The 20558-nt window shown below is 38.3% G+C and overlaps 1 protein-coding gene across 1 annotated transcript in view; it reads left to right on the top strand.

Moving 5' to 3' along the window:
* LOC122560107 (sodium-dependent lysophosphatidylcholine symporter 1-like) overlaps positions 1 to 19774 on the top strand; it is a 58346-nt gene extending 38572 nt beyond the window's left edge. Inside the window, exons 10-14 of the mRNA XM_043710346.2 lie at positions 905 to 988; positions 2683 to 2795; positions 9591 to 9734; positions 12654 to 12830; positions 16025 to 19774. Of these exons, the coding sequence (XP_043566281.2) occupies positions 905 to 988; positions 2683 to 2795; positions 9591 to 9734; positions 12654 to 12830; positions 16025 to 16064 (558 nt within the window). The 3' untranslated portion in view covers positions 16065 to 19774. The remainder of the gene's footprint in view (positions 1 to 904; positions 989 to 2682; positions 2796 to 9590; positions 9735 to 12653; positions 12831 to 16024) is intronic.
* Positions 19775 to 20558: the final 784 nt, after the last annotated feature.

The raw sequence follows: 20558 nt of genomic DNA, 5'->3' as shown, positions 1-20558 counted from the left end.
CTCTTTTGAAAGCGTGAACTATATTGTTCTTGAAGTATGATTTGCTGTGTGCTAAACATAATTAAAAATCTTTTTACAGTCAACTAAGGGATTTAAAACCGAGATCCTGACTCAACTCCTCCTCATCTGGTGGTTAACACAGTGCCCATTTCAATCATTTCCTGTAAGAGCAATGCTGCTTTTACATTCTTCCTACTCAACATCATACTCTTTAGACAGGAGTGCCTTATGTTACAAGTTATTGTGTTGAGCTTAAAGCCATTTGGTTATTTTTATTTCCTCTATCAAAAGACATTTCGGAGATGTGACTCACCAGAGAGGTACAGTGTTATTACTGTTTTTAGAGGTTTTGATTCTGTACACAAACCAGAAAAATCCATTGACAGGGTCAGTTGTTAGGTCACAAAACACCAGGTATCACTAAGCAATGCACAACTACGTGATGGTAGAATGTGTCCCGAGGATAGCTGTCAGTCATAGCTGCCTCCTTCATAATACATGTTTACATTTACTTCTAATGTATGGATTGCTTATCCTAGATTTATAATGCATTATTGATTCACTGTTGAGTCTTTAGCACTGTCACTTGTGCACTTTTTTATAATTACAGCATATTCTTAATTCTTTGAGAATTATTGTATTCTGTATTATTGTTTTCCTTTATCCATTGATGACTATCAATTCCAATGTACAAAATTGGAATTGCACAAGAATGCTGACCACATTAAAGACCAATAATTTAATGTAGGCAACATCGCACTGTACTCTATTTTTAGTTCTATTGAGCAACAGTCATTCACTAACTAGTTGGTGCTGAAATTACTGCTTGTACATTGCAAAATTCCCTTTGCTCTATTTCTTATTTCAGAGTTAGCTTGTTAATTTTCCTTCTATTTCTCTATAGGTCTCTGCAACTGTCATGGTACCATTCTGGCAGTGGGTCTTGGTAAAATTTGGCAAGAAAATAGCACTGTTTGTGGGACTTATTGTGAGTGAATTTGTTCATCAACAAAATTGAATTCTTTATCTTTCTGACTGCGTTATTTACCTGTACGTTCATTTTCTTCTTGTGTTTGTGCTTTTATATAAAAGTGTGCTTTTTTATTTTAAAAAACATGTGCTGATGACCTCAGGTGACCCAACAGAGTAGAAAAGTTGTTTTTAATTGAAAGTTGAATTGTCTTTAACTCAGTATGCCTCTAGGTGATAAATTCAGTTGAGATATTTAGTTGCCAATTTAGTACATCCGTAATTCAATATATTTTGAAAAGACCATTAGCACTTGCTGTTAAAATATAGTAGTCATTTTTTTTCTATAAAGGGACAATATCCTTGAGTTCCCTTTCAAAGAAAAATATGGATGAATTGACCATATTAAATGTTCGGGAATGTGTAAGTTAGATGCATTAGTCAGAGGTAAATGTAGAGTAATAGGGTAGGGAGGGGAATGGGTTTGGGTGGGATACTCTTTGGAGGGTCGGTGTGGACTTTTTGGGTCGAAGTGCCTGTTTCCACACTGTAGGGATTCCATGATTCTATCCCTGCAGAATAAATATGTACAATTTGCCAGTTTTCAATTTGAATGTTTCTTTATCATTCATGGCATCGATCTATTGTGCATGGTTTCAGTAGTACTACTGGTGACCTGGAGAACCCTCACGTGGACCTCCGATCATAACAAACAAATTCACGCATTGCATTCTCATGTTCAGAAATGCGCTTATTGTCTTTCCAACTTGTAGCAAACAGAATGTCTCCATGCAGTATAATTAATTGCTGATGAGACATGGTGTTTCTTTTCTGTCAATTTATTTTTATTAGAAGTTCATTGCATATAATCTAAATGCAGTGTTCCTTTGCACCTGAAAAGATAGCTGCAGCTTTTATTAAGGTATAACCATAGCATTGTCTGCTTTACCTGGGGGCAGTTAATTATTGTAGTGAAGGAGACACTGTAACTACCAATTATAGGTGTGACACTGCTTAGTTTCAGAATGGCATTGTGTAATGATGGGTTAGTCAGAGTTCAGTCCCTGCCCCTATTCCCTAATCTGAGACATTTGCACTTGGAAGCAGAAGGATTAAAAGTAGTAAATAAATTGTATAGCTGTACAAAGAAATAAAATGTGATGATATAGCCTACAGAAGATTGATTGGAATCTAATTCTGATTTATGAAAAGGCCCCAAAACAAAACAGAATTTATGATGAACCCCATATTTGACCAAAATATTTTTGATATTTAAAATTTTACAAAGTCAGATACCAGCCATAAGGACAGCAGTTGTGCTGAACAAAAATCTAATGGGCTGAGGGGGAAGATAAAAAATGTAAAATAATATGTTTGTGTGCAGTGAGGGTTTAGGATAATACATCTCTCGAATAAGTGATCCAGAATGTATAGTTTGCCCTTAAATTCTTATTGCACAAGAAAAAGGTATTTCGATTTATTTCTTTTTATTTATATTTTGGGTTTGGTTTATATTAATTTATATCTGAACCGTACTTCATGCTATTTGATAATTTTAATATACTGACTGTTAATATTGCATTTTGATCAGTAATTCTCAGTTGAACTCTTTTTCTGATTAGAAATATAATTTATAGCTTTACCATTGAAAAGTGGGAAGCTGAATGCACACGGACACTTATCATTTTTTTTTTCTCATTCACTTTCTCACAGTGGTACATTCCACCTTTGATTATCATCGCCACAGTTAATGGTAATCTGCCAGTTATTATTGTCATGGCCATTGCTGCTGGTGTTAGCCTTGCTGTTGCTTTCTTGTTGCCATGGTAAGTTTGTGCAATTATTGACATCGAGCTTTAGTTTGATCTTTGCTCAAATTCCTTTGGATCAATGAGGTAAACAAAGGATAACTGTTGCAGAGATTCCTGCTCCTCCTCTTGAACTTTAAAGGATACATAGAATCTGAGGAAATTGCGGGATTTGTGCCTCCCATCGTGCCTTACAAATATTCCATTCACCAGCCCTATTACCAGATTCTTGATAATGCATTAATAGCTGGCTTCTAGGTCAAGCCTTTAAAATAAATACTATAAAGAAATGAGGCTAAAATGACTATCAGTAAAAAGTGAGTGAGGTAATGGGGACTTGAAGCTAGGTGGTTGAACAGGAATACCTGAAAGGAAAGAAGCAACGTGGAAAGGTGTAAGTTTAGAGGAGAATTTCTTAATGGGGGCCCAATATAACTCAGTGCAAAGTGCCAGCTGTGGAATGAAGGGGCGATACTTAAGAGTAACATCATTTTTTGAAGGTTCAAGAGTGTTACAGCATTAAAGACCGATGAAGTCATCAAGGAGTTTTGATGAAAACGTAAGGATTTTAAACTTCAGGCATTTGAGTTGTGTGCTCCATGGTGAGGATAGGAATGGAAGGGTGCAAGATGGAATATGCACAGCAGAAATTTGAATGAGGAAATGAAGAAAGTGAAGTCAGCCATGAAAGCATTGAAGTAGTTAATTCTGAAGACAAGACATGGCAGGAAGGATAGTGGCAGGTGGAAGTAAAGAATTTGGAGTTGGTAGTGTTAGATTGGAAAGAACCTTCACGTGAGGTGGAACTCGATACTTAAATTACTGTTTGCCTGACCCAGTCTCATGGCGGCCAGATAGAGGGAGGAGTCAATTGCACAGCACATGGTAGTGGGACATAACAACAAGTTTAGGTTTCCTGATGTTTAATTGAAGGAAATTGAGGTTCATTTAGAACTGGAAATCAAATGAGCAGTCTGATCTCGGATAGTTAAGGAGAGGGTCTTGCTAGAGAGACAAGGTTGGGTATCATTGATTTGGGTACTGACTCAATATCTGAAGATGTCATTAAGGGACAGTGCCTCAATAAGGGAAAAAGGGAGAGGGCAAGTATAAATCCTTGAAGAACTCCCAAGGTAACAAAGCACAGATGACAAGTAAAGTCATTCCTAGAGATCCTCTGTCTACGATAGCTTAGATAATAGTGTTATGACACTGGGCAAATTCCTCTGCTAATTTAAACCCGACACACAGAGAAGCTCACCTCGCATGTAATCTGTTAAATTTCGAGAGGCAAAGAACTATCCCCAATCTCACTATTTAAGGTAAAAATTAACAATTTTATTCTTTAAGTGCAAAAGAGAGCATTAAAACAAGAACTATTTACAACTCCTTTCTCTTAAAGCTATCTTTTACCTCCCACTCCACAATACTCGTCCCAATTTTAAAAAAAAACAAGATTTTAAAAAAAAAAATTGAAAACCAGTCAGCTTTGTTGATTCTCCTTGGTCGTTTTTTTTCAGCTTTCTGCACAACTTTTCTTTTGGATAGGTACCTTTCAGAGAGCTATTCGGCTAGCTGTCTGTACTTGTTGGTGCTCTTTGTTGTTCTCCCCCCACTGTTCAAAATGTCCGATTTTATACCCAAGAACATCGGATCATTTCATTGGTTTGATGTCATCCAAATCGGTAAAATTCAAATTTGATTGGGTTTTGGTATCTGGGGCATAATATAAACTGACTGAATTTGAATTTATTGTGTAACATGGTAATGCAGCTCCAGCTATTTGTTTTAACCAAATTTTGCATTTTTAAATTTTTCAGCACACTCTGTGCCTCTCTAGGTCTGTGCCAGTTTCCATTCTCTTTAACAGTACAGTACACACCTACACCTTCATAACAATAGAACCAAACAATACCAGTCTCATGGACTGGCAAAATGAGAACATAACAAAGTATAAATCTGTCCTGCTTTAAAGTGAGTTTTTTTTTCATGATATGTTTTGCTTAACTGTGTTAACGTTGAATTTTTGATGGGGTTTTCCTTATTTTCAGGATGTTCCACTGTTTTACAGTCAGTTTCTATTGTAAGTAGGCAAACACTGGAACCAATTTGTATGGAGCCAGATTCTTATAACAACTGTGTACGAGACTACATCATCGAGAGTTAACCGCAACTGAATTTACTTGTCATTGTAGGGGGAAAAATATGGGTACATTTAGTGTGACTTTAGTGGAAATTTGGGAGAAACAGATAGCCTTAAATAGCCATGTACTTTATTTATCTGGTATTTCTGCCACTCTTTCACTGACATTATATTGAACCTTTCAGGCAAACGTGCATAAAATACCTATAAACAAGTAAATGAAATTATTAATAAGGTTATTACTATAAAACTTTAAGTGCATGCAAACTGACGGACTCCTTTGTAATGATAAAGTATCCAAGCTGTCTCTGACAGGATATACGTTTGAAAACGAGCAAAATCCAATATGATGCTAAGTCAATTCTACTCTACACAATATTTCTTCTTGGATGATAGACTTTTGGAATATTATTCAAGTCAGTATATTGAGTCTGTTTTTAAAATCTGGTGCAGTGAAGTCTATTTTTAGAATTTGCAGGTTTGGTGAGCTTCCCTTTTATGTCTGGTTTCTTGTATAACTACTGTTGTACATGCAGATAAGCTCGATCTGCACCTCACCATCTTGTAGGTTTGCTGACTTTAAGAGATCTACAGGACCTGTTTGCTGTAGCGTGGTCGGGGAAAACCACTTAATGGTTGAATAGAAAAGGCATCTGTTTTGAACACAAAGTAATTTATTTATTAATTTTAGTGACTAGTTACATGTTACCAGTTACATCGATGTGTTAGGCATTGTTATAGACACTGAGGAGAACTTGGGTGTTAAGCCTTGCTCCTAGGATGTTCTGGCCTCAGGTTTACATGACATCATAGAGGATGCTGTTTATGGTATGCCTGTGTGTTAACCCTTTCAGATCCTTACAACCTTATTCAAATCCTTCCGCCCTTATTCAACAATTACGGCTATTTTGATGCTGTCCAGAAAATCTTGTTCTTGTGACAAATCATCCAAAACCCATTTACTGGAATGAACTTCCAAAGCTGCAACTCATTTGTTTTAATTAATATCAAATGTTCTGTTCCTGGTGCTATTTCTTGTGCAGTCATTTTCTTGAAAACATAGTCACCTATTGGATTTAATGTGTGGGAAACAATCCAACAACAGGGCTTTCCCCACATATCAGAGTAGAGTCATAGGTGTACAGCATGAAAACAAACCCTTCGGTCCAACCTGTCCATGCCAACCAGATATCCCAATCCAATCTAGTCCCACCTACCAGCACCCGGCCCATATCCCCCAAAACTCTTCCTAATCATATACCCATCCAAATGCCTCTTAAATGTTGCACTTGCACCAGCCTCCACCACTTCCTCTGGCAGCTCATTCCACCACCCTCTGTGTAATAAACTTGCCCTGTAGGTCTCTCTTATCTTTTCCCTCTCACCCTAAACCTATGCCCTCAAGTTCTGGACTCCCCAACCCCAGGGAAAAGACTTTGTATATTTACCCTATCCATACTCCTCATAATTTTGTAAACCTCTAAGGTCACCCCTCAGGCTCTGACGCTCCAGGGAAAACAGCCTCACCCTTTTCAGCCTCTCCCTATAGTTCAAATCCTCCAACCCTAGCAACATCCTTGTAAACCTTTTCTGAACCCTTTCAAGTTTCACAACATCTTTCCAATAGGAAGGAGACCAGAATTGTATGCAATATTCCAACAGTGGCCTCACCAATGTCCCGTATAGCCGCAACATGACGTCCCAACTCCTGTACTCCATACTCTTACCAATAAAGAAAAGCATACCAAACGCCTTCTTCCCTATCCTATCTACCTGCAACTCCACTTTCAAGGAGCTATGAACCTGCACTCCAAGGTCTTTTTGTTCAGCAACACTCCCTAGGACCTTATCATTGAGTGTATAAGTCCTGCTAAGATTTGCTTTCCCAAAATGCATCACCTCTCATTTATCTGAATTAAACTCAGTCTGCAACTTCTCAGCCCGTTGGCCCATCTGGTCCAGATCCTGTTGTAATCTAAGGTAGCCCTCTTCGCTGTCCGCTACACCTCCAATTTTGGTGTCATCTGCAAACTTACTAACTGTACCTCTTATGCTCGCATCCAAATCATTTATGTAAATGACAAAATGTAGAGGACCCAGCACCAATCCTTGTGGCACTCCACTGGTCACAGGCCTCCAGTCTGAAAAACAACCCTCCATCACCACTCTCTGTCTTCTACCTATGAACCAGTTCTGTATCCAAATGGCTAGTTCTCCCTGTATTCTGAGAGATCTAACCTTGCTAACCAGTCTCCCGTGGGGAACCTTGTTGAACGCCTTACTGAAGTCCATATAGATCACATCTACCACTCTGCCCTCATCAATCCTCTTTGTTTCTTCCTCAAAAAACTCAATCAAGTTTGAGAGACATGATTTCCCAAGCACAAAGCCATGTTGACGATCCCTAATCAGTCCTTGCCTTTCCAAATACATGTACATCCGGTCCCTCCGGATTCCCTCCAACAACTTGCCCACCACTGACGTCAGGCTCACTGGTCTGTAGTTCCCTAACTTGTCCTTACCACCCTTCTTAAACAGTGGCACCACATTAGCCAACCTCCAGTTTTCCGGGCACCTCACCTGTGACTATCGATGATACAAATATCTCAGCAAGAGGCCCAGCAATCACTTCTCTAGTTTCCCACAGAGTTCTAGGGGACACCTGATCAGGTCCTGGGGATTTATCCACCTTTTACTCGTTTTAAGACATCCAGCACTTCCTCCTTTGTAATAGGGACATTTTGCAAGATGTCACCATCTATTTCCCTACAGTCTATCTTCCATATAGTTTTTCAAAGTAAATACATACAAAATACTCATTTAGTATCTCCCCCATTTTCTGCAGCTCCACAAAAAGGCAGCCTTGCTAATTATTGAGGGGCTGTATTCTCTCCCTAGTTACCCTTTTGTCCTTAATGTATTTGTAAAAACTCTTTGGATTCCCCTTAATTATATTTGCCAAAACTTTTTTGCCCTCCTGATTTCCCTTTTAAGTATACTCCTACTTCCTTTATACTCTTCTCAGGATTCACTCGATCTATCCTGTCTATACCTGACATATGCTTCCTTCTTTTTCTTAGCCAAGCCCTCAATTTCTTTAGTCGTCCAGCGTTCCCTATACCTACCAGCCTTTCCTTTCACCCTAACAGGAATATACTTTCTCTGGATTCTCATTATCTCATTTCTGAAGGCTTTCCATTTTCTAGCCTTCCCTTTACCTGCGAACATCTGCTCCCAATCAGCTTTCAAAAGTTCTTGCCTAATACTGTCAAAATTGGCCTTTCTCCAATTTAGAACTTCAACTTTTAGATCTGGTCTATCCTTTTCCATCATTATTTTAAATCTAGTAGAATTATGGTCGCTGGCCCCAAAGTGCTCCCCCAATGACACCTGGGTCACCTGCCCTGCCTTATTTCCCAAGAGTAGGTAAAGTTTTGCATCTTCTCTAGTAGGTACATCCACATACTGAATCAGAAAATTGTCTTGTACACACTTAACAAATTCCTCTCCATCTAAACCCTTAACACTATGGCAGTCCCAGTCTATGTTTGGAAAGTTAAAATCCCCTACCATAACAACCCTGTTATTCTTACAGATAGCTGAGATCTCCTTACAAGTTTGTTTCTCAATTTCCCTCTGACTATTAGGGGGTCTATAATACAATCCCAATAAGGTGATCATCCCTTTCTTATTTCTCAGTTCCACCCAAATAACTTCCCTGAATGTATTTCCAGGAGTATCCTCCCTCAGCACAGCTGTAATGCTATCCTTTATCAAAAATGCCACTCCCCCTCCTCTTGCCTCCCTTTCTATCCTTCCTGCAGCATTTGTATCCTGGAACATTAAGCAGCCAGTCCTGCCTATCTCTGAGCCATGTTTCTGTAATTGCTATGATATCCCAGTCCCACGTTCCTAGCCACGCCCTGAGTTCATCTGCCTTCCCTGTTAGGCCCCTTGCATTGAAATAAATGCAGTTTAATTATTTAGTCCTACCTTGTCCCTGTCTGTCTGTCTGTCTCAATTGTGCCAGTCTCAAATTGATCTCTTTCCTCACTATCTCCCTGGGTGTCCCCACCCCTCCCCCCTTAGTTTAAATCCTCCCAAGCAGTTCTAGCGAATTGCCCTGCCAGTATATAAGCCCCCTTCCAATTTAGGTGCAATCCATCTTTTTTGTACAGTTTACTTCTACCCCAGAAGAAATTCCAATGATCCAAAAATGTGAATCCTTCTCCCATACATCAGCTCCTCAGCCATGCATTCATCTGCTCTGTCCTCCTATTCCTGCCCTCACTAGCTCGTAGCACTGGGAGTAATCCAGATATTACTACTCTCGAGGATCTCCTTTTTAAATTTCTGCTTAACTCCCTGTGGGAAGGGAACTGTTGGGGAAAGCTCGGCATTTCCAGTGTAGAATACCAAGGTAAGAGGATCGCTGCTATTGATTCAATTTGTATACAGCACAATAGTAAGAACATTAACAGAAGACATGGTTCTCTTTATGGAAGATGGTTCTTTGGTATTGAGGAAAACTTTCAGCTGCAATAACATTAATCCCTGTTCATATCTGACCAACAAAGGTGGCGTGTTCATTTGTGCTGTGTCTTACCTTTTTGTCTGACCAACATGTGTCCCAGACAAGGATATCTGATTATTCTGAATTCTTTCTCCAGGTCAATGCTCCCAGATGTAGTGGATGATTTCAGAGCAAAGAACCCTCACTGTGTAGACCTTGAACCGTTGTTCTACTCATTCTATGTGTTTTTCACTAAATTTGCTGCTGGAGCTTCTCTTGGATTTTCAACTTTATGTTTGCAGTATGTGAGCAATTTATATTATTACACTAATTTGATGCAGTATCTCTGACTTTTTTTCGCATTTTTTTTTAATCCTAGGTGGTATTCATGACTTGGGTTCCTATATTTTTTAATCATTCATATATCTGTGTTTAAAACATTTCTGAAATAGTATACCCATTTCATGGTTTTCACCTCTAACCCATTCTCTGTATTTTGACTGCATTTTCCACGCACCAAATTAAGCTCTTTTGGGTTGTATTCTTGGGAAGGAAGATGGCATGGAAAATAATAGTGCTTGATTATCACAGTAGATCCTCCCATATCTGAGAATCAGAAATGCCACACATGTGGCAAAGTAGGTTATCTAGTTATAAAAACAAGTTTATAATCTGTCAGCCATTTAGAATTATTCAGTTTTAAAATGGATGACTAGAACCTAGTTTTAAAATGGATGACTAGAACCTAGATTTAAAAATAATTGGCAAGTCAGGCGGTATGCCGTAAGAATTGGTTCTTGGTCCATAGCTTTTCATGTTATATAAATGATTTAAGTGTAAATATAGGAGGCATGGCTAGTAAGTTTTCAGTTGACACCAAAATAAGTGGTGTAGTGGACAGTAAAGATGATTATCTCAGAGTACCACAGGACCTTGATAGGCTGAGGAGTGGCAGATGGAATTTAATTTGGATAAATTTGAGATGTTGCATTTTGTTAAGGCAAACCAGGCCAGACCTTTATATGCTTAATGGTAGGGTCCTGGGAAGTGTTGCCTAACAACGAGACCTAGGGATGTAGATGATTAATTTCTTGAAAGTGGAGTTGCTGGTATTCAGGGTGGTGATGAAGGCATCTGGCATGATTGTCTTCATTGGTCAGAACATTGTGTCCCAACTCCTATACTCAATGTTGCAGCTGTACAGGTCTCCCTGGGTGCCCCCACCCCTCCCCCCTTAGTTTAAATCCTCCTAAGCAATTCTAGCGAATTGCCCTGCCAGTATATAAGCCCCCTTCCAATTTAGGTGCAATCCATCTTTTTTGTACAGTTTACTTCTACCCCAGAAGAAATTCTAATGATCCAAAAATGTGAATCCTTCTCCCATACATCAGCTCCTCAGCCATGCATTCATCTGCTCTATCTTCCTATTCCTGCCCTCACTATTGGTGAGGCCACTTTTAGAATACTGTCTACAAGTCTGGTCACCCTTCTATAGGAAGGATGATGTTAAACTTGAGAGCGTTTAGAAAAGATGGAATGAACTGCCAGAAGAAGTTGTGAAGGCAGGTACAGTTATAACATAAAAGATATCTGGATGGGTATATGAAGAGGAAGGGCTTAGAGGGATATGGATCAATGAAGGGCTTTTGCCCAAAATGTTGATTTTCCTGCTCCTCTGATACTGCCTGACCTGCTGTGCTTTTCCAGCACCACTCTAATCTAAATTCTGGTTTCCTGCATCTGCAGTCCTCACTTTTGCCCTGGCCAATAGGACTGTCAGACTGGGATGTCTGGTTGATGCGGATGATTTGGACCAAAGTGTCTGTTTCCATGTTGTATGATTGTGATTTTAAAGTGAAAATTGGGAGATCAATTAATAAAATGTGATTGTACTACAAAGGTGTAAACATGATAGTTTGTTTTCAGAGGCAAGGTAAGAAGAAATGTTAAGATCTTAAGCTAAATAAAAGTGTCAGCTCTGAGCAATAGGTGGTTAATAATTGGTATGCAGAATGGGACTGGAAGAATATTTGAGAACCTGACAGAGCACAGAGCACCCACGTGAGGGCCTCAATTAAACATGTCCACACTTGTGACCTGGCCAACCTATCACTAAGAGTGGCTCAGTAGAACCACTACTGATGAACATTGATGGCCCTCAGCCTGAGTACAGTCTGTGCTCCAGCCACCTTCAGTGCTCTCTGCAATTGGTGTTCATCATGGAGGAGGATTGATTCATCAGTTGGGGGATTGGCTTCATGTGGTAATCAACCAGGAGCTTTCTTTACTGGTGTTTGACCTGATGCCATGAAATTTCATGGCATCCACAGTCAATGTTGAGGATACCTAGGATTCCTAATTGTATTCCACAGTGCTATAACCTCTGTTGGGTTTGTCCAGCTGATGGGACAGCTGTGTCTGAGGAATTATCTGCAAGGTTCAAACAGGTTGTCAGGGTTATGGAAAGAGTATGAGAGGGATGATATGACTAGGTGAAGACTGATATGAAGATTCTAATGCAGAATTCCAATCTGGCATTAGTTCTAAATGAAACAAATTTTATTAGTCCAAGTGAAATGTGCAGAGGTGATTAACTGTAAAATGCTGTATTCCAAAATAACAAGTACTTGAAACTGCATGACCAGATGCTACTTTGCTTTTCAATGCCTGTAAGTCAAAGCAGTCAGCAGGACATATTTTTGACTCCCTCTGATTGCTACTGCCCATTTTATAAGTTTAAAGAACAGCACAGGTAATAAAAAAACTTAAGATCATGACACCTGTATAGACTTTATTCAACCAGCAAAAGTGGGAACATCTACTCCATCATTTCAGGACTCCCATACTGCTGGCTAAGGCCACATGAAATACAATCTATTTAAACTTGGCTTGAAGTTCAATTCACTCTGAGTCCAGATTTCCTTAATCTTGGTGATCCACTTTCCCCTGCACCAAAGATTGGATCTGTTGGAAGTGGCGGTATGCCCTCTGCATCTGAGACTCGCCTGATATTTTGAAGGTTCAGATCCTGACTCTCAAATCCAGCTTGTCTGACCATAAGGATGTATTGTTTCACCATCTAGTCCCTTGATGCATTTATGTGTTCTTTGTCATACTTGTAACTGTATGCACTATTATAGTTTATCCATCAAATTTTCATTGAATGTGATATGTTGCAAACACCTAGAGCTCAAAGGAATTATATTGTTTGTCTCCTCAGTTTTTCAGGTTACAGACCAGGTTCCTGTGAATACATTTCAGCTGTGGCAATGACGCTGAAGGTGTTGATAGCACCAGTTCCGATAACCCTGCTGTTGATTGGTTTAATAATATTTTACTTTTATCCAATAAATGAGGCACGAAGAAAAGAATTAAAGATGGAGCTTGAAGGAGTTGTGTAAGTGCCTGGACTAATAGTTTCTCTGTTTAATTTGTCTACGTGGTGGAGTAGAAGTGAATGAAATAATACTTTGGTTGAGGTCCAGTTCAGCAACATGTTACTTATAGTTAGATTTTACTGACTTCCTACCTTGTTGTTGCATCCTTTGTACTAGTATCACAAAGAACCAGTGATTATGTTCATAACCAACACCATTGTCATTTTAAAAGTAGCAACAAATTAAATTACAGAATAAAAACAGTCCTCTCCACCTCCAGCATCTTCATTTCAAAATGTATACCTGATTGGGGAGTCTTCCCTCACCTATCTAATCCAGTTGAGGAAATCTTTTCATTGTTTTCCTCAATTCCCAAAGGTACAAGTGTAAAACTACACCCATGCTTGATTTTACAAATCCAGTAGCATTGGATAATATTTGAATATTTAAGGCTGAATTTTTTTGCAGTGGCTTGATCAGAATCTTTCCATTTTTTCATTAAGTTAAATTGTTGGAAGTTGTGGCTGCAGAATAAGATGACATGCTTGCACTCATTTCTGAGCAGCAAGTGGAGGAATTGCAAAATATATAATACAGGACGGTGACAAATTTGTATATTCTGGGTGAAATATGGACTCGACCAAAGTGTAATGTGAGTGTACACTTTGGATATATGGAAATGAAGTATGAGTCTTAACACCTTTGTAAAATAATAAGTTGCAAAATGAATTCGCACTCATTGATATGTGATACTTTGGACCGTGTTTTTGCAAGTGCCCCGTAAGCAACTTTATTTGTGGTGAGAGAAAAGTAGTGAAATAACAAATTGGGTTTATTTTACAGAATTCGTAACCACTGGAAAGAAAATGAAACTTACTTTTTCATTGACAAATTTAAAATTTAGAAAGGGTCTTAACATGATATTGCAGTCAGCATTGCTGCCTCACAGCGCCAGAGACCTGGATTCGATTCCAGCCTTGGGTGACTGTGTGTGGAGTTTGCATGTTCTCCCCCTATGTGAATGGGTGTTCTGATTACCTCCCACAGTCCAAATTGCTAAATTGCCTTGTCACATCCTGGAAATATGCAGGCAAGGTAGATTAACCATGGGATGTGTTAGGGGAGTCAGGCAAGGCATTCGGTTTGGGTGGAATGCTGTTTAGAGGGCAGATGCGCTGAACTGAATGGTCTTTTTCAGGGATTCTAGCCAGCTGCCTATCACAAATGAGTTATTGTTTCAGCCACATACTCATAATTAAGGCACTTTCTTAATCTTTGAATACAATTCTTTAACCATATGCTTACATTCCCTCCCTCTAATGCTCTCAACTGGAGTGCTTGGGTTTCTGTTATCTTTGCCAAATTTTCTTACTGTCCTGTGAAGGTGTACTTTAAAAATGGCTTTATATATAGTTGATGTTGAGAACAGACAATTTCTTTTTTGTTTCACCATAAAGATCAAAGTGAACAATGAATCTCTTATAGAATGAAGCTGAGGAAATAAACACTATCATTAAAGAAATTAAAATTCTCTCCGCCTTTAGCCCATTAAAGGAAGATATAATGGGTGCAGTGGTAGTATGCTTCAAAGAATCCCTCTTCTGGAATGGCCCAAAAAATGGAAAAACTACTGCTGTAATACCCTTATTCAGAAAGGGAGGGGGAAAAAATATGGTATCTATAGGCCAGTTAGCTTAACATCCGTCATTGGAAAATATAGGAGTCTGTTGTTGAGAATACAGGGATTCTTGATTTTTGACTAGCGGACATAGGAACTTGTTTATGGAAGTAATCCCACATTGGGGTGTAATTTTAAAGATCTGACATATAAATGCTTCCTATGATTGCAAATGGCTATTCATATTGTTATGCATCACATTTTGATTTGCATACAAATCAATTTGTGAACAGACTCAAGAACTGCACTTGTTCATAACTGAGGGACTGCCTGTAATAGCAGTAGTTAAAATACATACTAAATTTTAAACAGAGCTAACATAGCCTCAAAGGAGTAATCATGTTTGACTAATTTATGATTCTTTTTGAGAAGGTAACATGTAGGATAGATAAAGGGAAACCAGTAGATAGAAAATATTTGGATATGTAAAAGATGTTTAAGGTGCCACACATAAGGCAACTTGATAAAATGAGAGCTCATGGTGTTTGGGATGATATATTAGCATGGAGACAGGATTGGGTAACTAATAGAAGACAGAGTTGAGATAAAGTTGACAATTTCATGTGCCAGTCTGTAACTCGTGGTATGCCATAGAAATTACTGCTGAAGCCACACCTACAACATGTATTCATGACGTGAATGACAGAAGTGAATGAATTATTGTCACATTTGCTGGTCTAAAAGGAGAAGCCTAGTAGTGAGCATCACGCAATGAATCAGGGCCACATGCAATCCCACATGCAATCAGGGCCAAAAACTGACCAATAGAGTACAATGTGGGAAAATGTGAGGTTGTGTACTTTGGTAAGAAAATTAAAAAAAAATTATTTAAAAATGGAAAGACTGCAGCACAGAGATTTAGGGGATCGTCACGCATCACAAAAAGCAAGCATCCAAATTCAGTAGATAGTAGGAAAGGCAGATAATATTTTGGATTTAAAAGTAAAGGGAATAGAATATAAAGTAGGGAAATCTCTCAAAGTACTGGTCAGACCATGTCTGAAATACTGTGAACAGGTCCCCTTGTGTAAGGAAAGCAATATTTGCATTTAAGGCAATTCAGAGAAGATTCACTAGATTGATTTTGGGTATGGTGAATTTTCTTATGAGGAGAGGTTGTGTAGGTTGGGTTTATACTCATTGGAGTTTAGAAGAATGAGAGAAGACTACATTGAAACATATAAGATTAGTGGTAAGCTTGATAGACTGGATGTAGAGAGATTTGTTTGTGTATGGGAGGTGGGGGAAAGAGAATGGAGGAAGAGTCAAGAGAAGATTAATAATTTATCATTCAATTGCAAGAATCTAACTATTTTTACACATTGAGCAACTATTCTGAGCAATTTGCTACAATATTTATTTTTGAATGTGACACTATTACATTGGAAATGAAGTACTAATTACAGTCATAAACAAAAACGATTGAAGAACCTGAAAGTATCGGAAATAGAGCAGCTTTGTGCTAGTCTCCTGAATCATACTGATGGTTATTGTGTAATTTTATAAATGATGACTTTGTCTCTTTTTGCCTAACAGGAAAAGCTGGGAAATGGAACTGGAAGAGAATACCCTTTAAAAACAACCATCCCCATTGTAAGAACTGAGATCTTTGCAGATTCTGGCTTCAGTTGGATTAAGATGCAGAATTCTTGGAATGCAGGTGTATGGGCTAGTCGTCACCAAAGTGTGCCTCCTTGTGTATATTACAAAATATGGCTCATGACTGAGTTGAGCTGTCATGTAGACACAGCTCTAAAATGCAGACTGAAGCAGATGTCAACAAATCAAATATCTCTTTACCCAAACTACAACATGAAACTAAAATAAAGGGAGTTTATAGTTTTTTTTTACTTTAAAGAATGTTTTCCAGTTTGTATCAAATGACACACTAACTTAAGTTGTCTACAGGATGGTTTCCTGAGAAGAGCTGAGCAACCTCTAGTGCTTTGAGCAGAGGTATGCAGCCTGAGAGAATGACTACAAACTTCTCTCTTGATTTCTGCTTTTCTTTCCCTCCCAGTTAAGGCCACAGTGAAAGTAAACAGAAGATAGGATGGAATCCTATACTTCAGTAGTCATGTGCAATAAAAATAACATTTATTTAATCATGGTTGCCCACATAATAAATTTATAGGATGCTGTTTGACAGAATGATATATAAAAATTGAATAATATGTTTTCAGCTATTATAAACCAATTGTGAAAGACCTTGATTATTTTCAGGTTAGTTCCTCTTCTGTACTGACCAACATAGGAAAGGTTTTTTGTGTGTTTTGGAGCAAACTTGAAAGCAGTTCATCTAATAAATGCTGCCCCAAACAAGCAACATAGGAACCAAGCATTGTGGGAGAGGTACGCTCAATTTAATGCTGTAACTATAGCCTAATCCTAAACCCTCCTTTGTCATTTAGTTTTTGTACTGAGCCATTATCTGAAATAATGGTAGCACATGAACAATATAGCTAAATCATTACAGAACCAAGATGCTTGAGATCAGCAGCAATTTGTTTTTGAAAATAAAATGAAAGCAATGCCCTTGAGACAAGCGTTGATGTGTTCTCCTCGTTTCCAGAGGAACAGTGTGAGCCTGAGCTTCAGCCTATGAACAAAACAATTACATAAAATACATCAGTTATAGGAGCTAAGCGGTATGTCCAAGAATTGTATTAGTACTTAAAGGATTTTTAAAGAAACTTGGAGATAATTTGAACTCTTGATTTCACAGATGACTCATTGTACTTTTTAAATCCTTACTGCCCAGTTAGTGGTGATTCTGAAAATATGTTGCTGTTGGAATTGTTTTGAATGCAATGATGTAATTCATGTTACAAACAGCTTAGAGGGCAGGAAGCTAAACACAACCACTTCCTCCTCACATGTATGACTAACATTTAATGATGAAGAAAGAAGAATTGAGCTGAGTGTCTGTACTTGGACACTCAAAGGATACATTTTGGCTAAGATCCTTAAGTGCTGCCCAAGGATCAGTAGGATTGTAATATTTTTCAGAGTTGGTGTGAAATATAATTCAAAACAAAAATTTAATGTGATGTAACTTGTGAAATGTTTATTACTGGACTACAGCAAATAATTCTGTGTTATTTGATCTACATTCATGTGTAGTAAACGTTTACATCCCTGATGAAACTTGCTAACATTGTCATGAAGTCCAATGAGCAAAATTATTTCATTCAGTACAGGTAATCTATACCAGTGTTTGTATCTATACAATAAGTAATGTAGCTACTCAGGAGGGAGAAATTAAAGATCACATTGATGATTCAAAAACCTCAATAGAGGAGAAGGGTGAAGCAACCATTGGAGGCTTATATAGGACTAACAAACTGGAGCATTATCTGAGTCATAATCAGTAGAAGTGTACAATACAAATTATAGGTATGTGTTTAGGAAATGTGAATTTATTGTATATTAACTATTGCTGAAAAGTTGGTTCCTTTTTTGAATGTTATCTTAAGTTTATATTTTATATATTCTGAATTTGCAGGCTGGGATTTGATGTACTTTTTGTTGCTGTGCACAACATCTCTATTAAAGAAAAGAGATGTGTTTTGAGACTTCTTGGTCAGTAGTGATTCCATAAGCATCTCTTCTAGAAAATCTTACAAATCTAGATTAACTTTTGATCTGTACTTCATGGCCTTAGTTGTTAGTGTTATGAGGGAGGATGAAGGGTCTTGTGGAATAATAGTAGTACCCCTACCTCTGAGCCAGACGATCCAGTTGGAATTCCACATGGACATGTTATGTCACACCTCCAGACAAAGAAGGTTGACAATAACAGCTCTCTTAGTTATTTTTTTATGAAATGGATAGCATCCTTATCTCAGAGTCAAAATCTCTCGGTTCAAGTTCTTAGTTGAGAGCTTGAGGCCAAGGAATTTGCATAGAAGTTAGACAGCTTTGTCAAATGTTAGGAAAAACAATCCAGGCCACACTGGTCTCTCTTCATAGCTAAATCACTCCAGCCTAGAGAACATCACAATGAATCTCTAGTACAATCACATCATTCCTGTAGTGCAGTGACCAGTAAAAAACACAGTATTCCAACTGTGACCTAATTAACATCTTATACAGTTCCATCTGAGCCTGTCTGTTCTGGTATTCAGTCCTTGGCTGATAGAGACAAGTATCCCAAAATACCTTCATGACTACCTACCTTGCTATCTTCAAGGATTATGGATATCATGCATGATATTACATACATCTGATCCTCTGCAAATCCCAGGCTTCTCCTATTGATACACCTTTGCTTTGTTAGTCCTCCCAAAACGCATCACCTCTCACTTCCCCAGATTAAGTTCTATTTGCTACTGTTCTGCCCATCAGACTTAACCTGTCTATATTTTCCTGTAGTCTAAGGAATTCTTCCTCACTATTTACCACAGCATAAATTTTTGTGTCATGTGTGACTAATAACCTAGACAGGAATGTAGTAGGTATAACATGCAGTCTCAACAGCCATGAGCCCTATCTCCAAACCCCCCCGTGCTACAGCCACGAGACAGGTTTCCAGTCTCAAAAGGAACTTTCAAACATCTGCCTCTTGTCACAAAGCCAATTTCAGATCCAATCTGCCAGATTGCACTAGATCCCATGGGCTGTTACTTTCTCGATCAGGTTCTCAAGCAAGGTCTTGTCAAAACCTTTACTGAGATCTGTATATCCGCTTTATCTACTACATTTACACATTTAATCAGCTCCTAGAAAAAAAGAGTCAACTATGCCCCCGACAAACCTTTGCTAATTATCCTTCATCAGGTCTTGATTAAGTGGAGATTAATCCTGTCCCTCAATTTTTCGCTCATTTCCCTATCATGGATGTTTGACTCACTGGCCTGCAGTTCCCTGGATTACCCTTACCACCCTTGTATAATGGCACAAGCGATCCTCCAGTCCTTTGGGACCTTTTCTGTAAACAGAGATTATTTGAAAATTGTCAGGCTTCCTGCAATCTCTTGCATTTCCTCCCACAAAGATGTATTCCTGGGATACATCTTTTCTGGGTCTGAAGATGACCAAATCTTAGGCCTGCTAAAACTGCTAATACTTCCTCCCCCTCAATTGTAATTTATTCCAGCAATTCGGTCCTCTTCATTATTCTTCCTTATTGTGTTAAAAATCACAACACCAAGTTAGAGACCAACAGGTTTATTTGGAAGTACTAGCTTTTGGAGTGCTGCTCCTTCATCAGGTAGCTGTGAAGCAGGATCATAAGACATAGAACAGATAACTGTCATGCAACTTAAATGGTATATTGAACAAACCTAGATTGCTGTTAAATCTTTCATGTTTGAGAATGGATTGCAGGTTTCAGTTCATTAATATGTAAAACCCAGAACTTTTAAGTCACATTCTCGAGATAATTTTAGGTTTTATAAGAAAAGATGACATCTCAGCTCAGACAAAGTATTAAAGGTGTGAGGTTAGCATCTGTCTGCATCCCAATCTTGAATTAGACTGGTTCTACTTCCAAAGTAGAAATTTATAACATGTTACATGGATTGACTGTTTGCATTGTGTGCTTTTTGAGCAAATGAAAATTCACCCCATAGACTTGTGTGTGTGTGCATGAAATGGAGGTGAGAGAGAGAATGAATGTGCATGTGTATGAGAGTTACATTGTGTTCGCGCAAACACAATCACATGCATTCTCTCTCCCTCACACGCATGCACACACACACATTTTGCTCAAAAAGCACACAATCAATACAGGCAGTCAAAGCATGTAACATTTTATAAATTTCTACTTTGGAAATAGAATCAGTCTGACTCAAGATTGGGATACAGATAGACACTAACCTCACACCTTTAATACATTGTCTGAGCTGAGATGTCACCTTTTCTAAAACCTTTAATTATCTTGAGAATGTGACTTAGAAGTAGTTATAGGATTTACAAATTAATGAACCAAAACCTGCAACCCATTCCAAAACATGAAAGACTTAAACAGCAATCTAGGTTTGTTCAATAGATCATTTCATTTGCATGACACTGTGATCTTTTGCTATAAATTGTGTCTTATGATCCTACTCCACACCTACCTGATGAA

The sequence above is a fragment of the Chiloscyllium plagiosum genome, unplaced genomic scaffold, assembly GCF_037043375.1.
Source record: "Chiloscyllium plagiosum isolate Xiang-an unplaced genomic scaffold, Cpla_swu_hap1 HiC_scaffold_15, whole genome shotgun sequence".
Classification (NCBI taxonomy): Eukaryota; Metazoa; Chordata; class Chondrichthyes; order Orectolobiformes; family Hemiscylliidae; genus Chiloscyllium; species Chiloscyllium plagiosum.
The sequence above is the reverse complement of the archived record's forward strand: the minus strand, read 5'-3'. Positions and strand labels throughout refer to the sequence as shown.